Source organism: Ranitomeya variabilis, chromosome 7, assembly GCF_051348905.1.
Source record: "Ranitomeya variabilis isolate aRanVar5 chromosome 7, aRanVar5.hap1, whole genome shotgun sequence".
Taxonomy (NCBI): Eukaryota; Metazoa; Chordata; class Amphibia; order Anura; family Dendrobatidae; genus Ranitomeya; species Ranitomeya variabilis.
The window spans coordinates 68,254,553-68,260,325 of record NC_135238.1 but is presented as its reverse complement, the minus strand read 5'-3'; the positions used below and the strand labels follow the sequence as shown (position 1 = coordinate 68,260,325).

Sequence of the window (5,773 nt, the reverse complement as noted above, 5' to 3'; positions counted from 1 at the left end):
CGGAACACTTTATTAAATGCAGACACACAGTGGCGCAGCTCAAATATCAGGTCATTGAGCAGGTCCCTAGACCCAGAAGAGGTGGGAACCATATTAAACAACTGAAAATAAGGGAGGCATTCTGGATCCACAAACTTGAGACCCTAAGTCCCAAGGGTCTCAATAGGGAAATTGATTGGTTATTATAATGCTTCACTAACCCTCTAATCTTTTTACCTTCCAGACACGTTGAGCCTACTCTCCACTAGGTGAGTTTTCCGGTGCATATGGATATATATTTTTTCGGTATCGCTGCTACAATTTTCCTTATTTTCCAAATTATTATTTTTTATTTTATTTTTATTTTTTTATTTTTTCATTTTATATACAATTTTCTTTGACTTTTATTTTATTCCAGTTTTTATTTTTAGTTTCCATTAATTTTTATTTTCATTTTTCCATTATCAGAATACTCATTTCCCCTTGTCAGGGTTTTTCTTTCTTGCTTGGTCCACTATTTCCTTTTTCGTTTTTTCATTTTTTTCCCTTTTTTTCATTAATCACTATTTATTTTAATATTTTTTATTTTTCAATCTTTTTATTTTCATTTTTGTTTTTATTGTTTACATTTTATTTTCATTTTCATCATTTTATTTCTATTCATATTTTCATTTTCTCAACCATCAATTCTATCAATATATCCCCAAATCGCCCCAGCTATATACATTGTCATGATACTCCTTTGGCACCTATATACAGCCTCCGCAAGTGGTTTTCCACTAGCACTTCTTACAGTGCTGCTACACTCCCACCTCTGGGCAAAGTTTTGCCCTTACATACACTCAGGGCTTAGTGAGCATGTGCATTGACGTCACTTCCGGTCCGGGACTTCCGGTCCGGCGATATTTCAGGGCAGCAGTTCCACCCACCCCCACACTGCAAGCCTCAGTCCAGGACAGCACAGCAAGGCGCGGGATGCGCCGCTGACTCCACAGGAGACCCCTAACAGGTACATATGTGGCGCCACCTCTCCTTCTCCGGCCGGTCGTTTCTGACCGCTTCTACCTGGTAACCTTGGTTACCACCCATTTACCCTTGTGTCTCCACCTACTCTACAGGCCCACCATGTATGACACGGCCCTTCTATAATAAGCTACATATCTCTGGGACAGCAGCCCTTACTGACCTCATTATAAGGTAAATTGACTTTTCATGTAAAGACTTATCTTAATGAGGGTTCCCTTGTTCTACATCAGCGTGGGCACTTCTAATGGGACACTTTTCTGTAGCACTTAATATCAGTTTTAGTGCTATCCATATATTTCCTGTACACACAGAGGCAACACATTATATGTATCATCTTACACTATGCCCGGATTAACACCTTATTACTGGCTCGGCCATTCATAATATTTAATTAACATTACACGTGTCTGGTACCCATCCTTTATTGTTAGGATCTGTATTCTGTACTCTCATGTGATTTATGTACTAACACTGTGATCTTGTCACTGTGACAGGTTATGCCCTTTTAAAAAAGAGAGATCGTTTGTTTTCCTCCACTACTGCCACCTTTATGGATATATATCATTGGACTAGAGGTAAAACCTTGGATAGTCTATTTACAATATCATTGCATTCTATGACAGAATTGTTTCGACGCTCCTGATTGTGTGACCACTGTCATCCTTGGAGTTGTTTTGTATATATTTTTTTGTATATATTAATCTTGCTTGCTTTTCCTTTGGTGATTTATTTTATTTTGTTTATCTGCTTTATAGTTATGTGTCCTTATCCAATTTATGTCAAACCATTGTTTATATATAATTTTTGTTTGTTTCTCCAGTAACCCCATGAATAAGGCCCGGGAGGGTCGAAACGTCGGGTTTTGTTCTATCAATGTGGCAAACCATTACTTTGTTTTGTCTTAAATAAAATTGGCATAAACCATTTTTTCTGCAATACTTCAGTATCGAGTGTGCGGTAATTTTTCTTTATGATAGACTTGACCTAATGGTCAGTTTACCAGCACCTCACTGTCCTTCGACCTGAGTGCACACCATTTCCCCTATACTTAGTGATTTTTTTCTTGGTGTAGCACCGGTCCACCAGATGTCGTCAGATACCTTTGCATACGACGCCACAACCAGCTCCAATATTCTATCTCAAGTCTCGAACTCTAGTGAGTTCCTGAAGACACCCCTACATGAACTGAGGACAAGGGACTACGAGAAGGAACGACGGAAACTAATTTCCTTTGATCTGCACTGCATCACTTTGGCAGAGTATCACAAGCAAGGAAGGATCCCGAGGGGCCTTAGATGCAACCTACGCCCCACTCTTTTTTCAGAGAATCCTGATTTTTGTGACAAGTACAAAAAGATCCTCAATAAGTGTTCTATGGACATTATTATACTGACCATTGAATTCCTACAAAAAGCAATCACCGAAACGAAGGATAGTATTAGAGCCATTGAAACCCAATTATCCTCAACCTTGGCATCTGCGGATTGGACCAACCTCAAGGAAAAGACTGATAGGATCCTAGCAGACCACCAAAGATTTCTGGAAGAAAAGAAACGCCAAAAGTTTCAACGCGACAACGACGATTATACCCATAATAGGGTGTACCGATGGAACGATTCTACAGGCAACCATCCCTGGCGCCGTACCTACCAACGCAAAACAGGCTCCTTCAGCACGGAGAGCGACTCGTCCACGGGTTCAAGCAGACCTCATTTTTTGTCCAAAGGCCGCAGGGGAGGCTATCAACGTACCGACCAACAAGAAGATCGAGGAAAAATGACGACTCGGTCGCAGGTAAGACACCTAACCTAGTCATTAATATTTCAGGATATACGCTCTCCCCTGCGGAACTCGACGTACTACAGAAAGGACTGTCGTTCTGTCCCACTCCTATCTGGGATAGCTTCCAGCTGGAGCGGGACCTACAAAGACTATATCGTCTAGTGAGGCTGAAAACTCACTTCGGGACTTCGACGGGGAATTCCGAGAACAGAGTGTCTCCCAACGGGGACGTCTCTGTTGCGGAGATCCCCTTGGCGTCACTGGGACTAAGGAACCCTAGTTCCTTTACCCCACCTCATACATTTCATGCTGTTGAGACGTTTATTTCTTTTGTTGATAAGGATGTGAAGGATCTATCTCACCAGCATCGATTGGGCCTCTTCCCCACACGGGCAAATTTGACACCATCTGAAAAACAGGCACTCACTTCTCTATATAACAACAAAACCATTGTTATTAAACCGGCGGACAAAGGCGGGGCAATAGTTATATTAGATCGCACACTATACTCCACCGAGGTATTACGCCAATTATCAGATACCAACACATATAGGGTGATCCCCAGGGACCCCACTTTTGAGATCCGTAAAAAGATTGAACATATTACCAAAACCTATAGGGACAATGGTACAATTGACCAGCAAACAGCAAAATTTCTTACCAATCTCCACCCGACTACCCCGGTATTTTACATACTCCCTAAAATCCACAAGTCACTGACAAATCCCCCCGGCCGTCCAATAGTGGCATCCACTGATTCTATACTGTCACCCTTATCAGTTTTTCTTGAGAAAATCCTTACACCACTGATCAAGAACAACAAGTCCTTCATATTGGACACTGGCCACTTCTTGAGAGTATTGAGACAACATGACTGTGTACCACCCGACAGTCTCCTAGTCACCATGGACGTTAACAGCCTTTACACCTCCATCACCCACGAGAAAGGCATTGCAGCATCCAAATCGCTGTTAGAAAATTCAGGTAAATCTACCACTTTCACACAGCTTTGCATAGACCTGCTAAGATTAGTACTGTACGAAAATTATTTCCTCTATGAGGATACCTACTACATACAATGCCAGGGTACCGCGATGGGCTCGAACGTCGCACCGGCCTATGCTAATGCATACATGAATTCGTTTGAGGAAAACTTCGTCTATACTGATGCCAGGTATGAGGAACACATTAGCTGTTATTTACGCTATATAGATGACATCTTCTTTATCTGGTCGGGGCCTATTGAGACACTACAGGCATTCCATCAGACACTCAACTCCATATATCCGCAACTACAATTTACTATGCAGTTTGACTCAAATCAAATTTCCTTCCTAGACACTCTTGTCCGGAAGGATGATCAGGGCCTTCTGACAACTGACCTCTTTTGCAAACCAACCGATTGCAATAGTCTTTTGCACTACTCTAGCAGTCATCCAAAAGCTACACGTAATAGCCTTCCTCGTTCGCAATTTACCAGGGTTGCCAGAATCGTCTCTGATCAGGCTTTACTCCCTACACGCCTAGAGGACATGTCCCAAAAATTTAGGGAGAGGAAATACCCAAAACGTTTACTCGACCGTGAAAGAGCACGGATCCTACAACCACAATCTTTGCCTCCGGGGAACACCAATGAGAACAGGATCCCATTTGTCCACACGTTCCACCCCCTTATGCCTAAAGTTGAGAGAGTGATCCATAAACACTGGTCCCTCCTAGAGAAAGCCTACCCCAACATCACAAGCTTCTCCACACCACCTCTCATGTGTAACAGAAGAGCTCCTAACATAAGGGACAAACTGGTTCGGGCTGACATAGGCAGCCTTCGCCCCACTACAAACCAATCTGTACTGATCCCACAACGCACAGGGACATTTCCGTGTCTCAATTGCGCCTCGTGTTCAAATGTAATTAAGTCAGATAGTGTAACACATCCCAGGACAGGCAAAACCTACCCGATTCGTGGCTACTATACGTGTGACTCGAATTTCGTCATCTACGTTGTAAAATGTCCATGCGGCCTCCTGTACGTAGGAGAAACAACCCAGCATGTGAAGGACCGTATAGCCAGCCACAAGTCCACCATTCGATGTAGTAAAACGTGGCTACCTATCCCGGAACACTTTATTAAATGCAGACACACAGTGGCGCAGCTCAAATATCAGGTCATTGAGCAGGTCCCTAGACCCAGAAGAGGTGGGAACCATATTAAACAACTGAAAATTAGGGAGGCATTCTGGATCCACAAACTTGAGACCCTAAGTCCCAAGGGTCTCAATAGGGAAATTGATTGGTTATTATAATGCTTCACTAACCCTCTAATCTTTTTACCTTCCAGACACGTTGAGCCTACTCTCCACTAGGTGAGTTTTCCGGTGCATATGGATATATATTTTTTCGGTATCGCTGCTACAATTTTCCTTATTTTCCAAATTATTATTTTTTATTTTTTATTTTATTTTTATTTTTTTATTTTTTCATTTTATATACAATTTTCTTTGACTTTTATTTTATTCCAGTTTTTATTTTTAGTTTCCATTAATTTTTATTTTCATTTTTCCATTATCAGAATACTCATTTCCCCTTGTCAGGGTTTTTCTTTCTTGCTTGGTCCACTATTTCCTTTTTCGTTTTTTCATTTTTTTCCCTTTTTTTCATTAATCACTATTTATTTTAATATTTTTTATTTTTCAATCTTTTTATTTTCATTTTTGTTTTTATTGTTTACATTTTATTTTCATTTTCATCATTTTATTTCTATTCATATTTTCATTTTCTCAACCATCAATTCTATCAATATATCCCCAAATCGCCCCAGCTATATACATTGTCATGATACTCCTTTGGCGCCTATATACAGCCTCCGCAAGTGGTTTTCCACTAGCACTTCTTACAGTGCTGCTACACTCCCACCTCTGGGCAAAGTTTTGCCCTTACATACACTCAGGGCTTAGTGAGCATGTGCAATGACGTCACTTCCGGTCCG

General features: G+C 41.3%; 1 protein-coding gene across 1 annotated transcript; it reads left to right on the top strand.

The window, feature by feature from the left end:
• Positions 1 to 1,715: 1,715 nt before the first annotated feature.
• LOC143784954 (uncharacterized) lies at positions 1,716 to 5,455 on the top strand. Its single transcript, XM_077273568.1, has 2 exons — positions 1,716 to 2,799; positions 5,126 to 5,455. Exons 1-2 carry the CDS (start codon positions 2,092 to 2,094, stop codon positions 5,132 to 5,134), a joined length of 717 nt encoding a protein of 238 aa, XP_077129683.1. The 5' UTR covers positions 1,716 to 2,091; the 3' UTR covers positions 5,135 to 5,455.
• The last annotated feature ends 318 nt before the right edge of the window (positions 5,456 to 5,773 follow it).

Coding starts and splice junctions, on each gene's coding strand:
- LOC143784954 (XM_077273568.1), top strand. CDS start 2,092: ATGTCGTCAGATACCTTTGCATACGACGCCACAACCAGCTCCAATATT.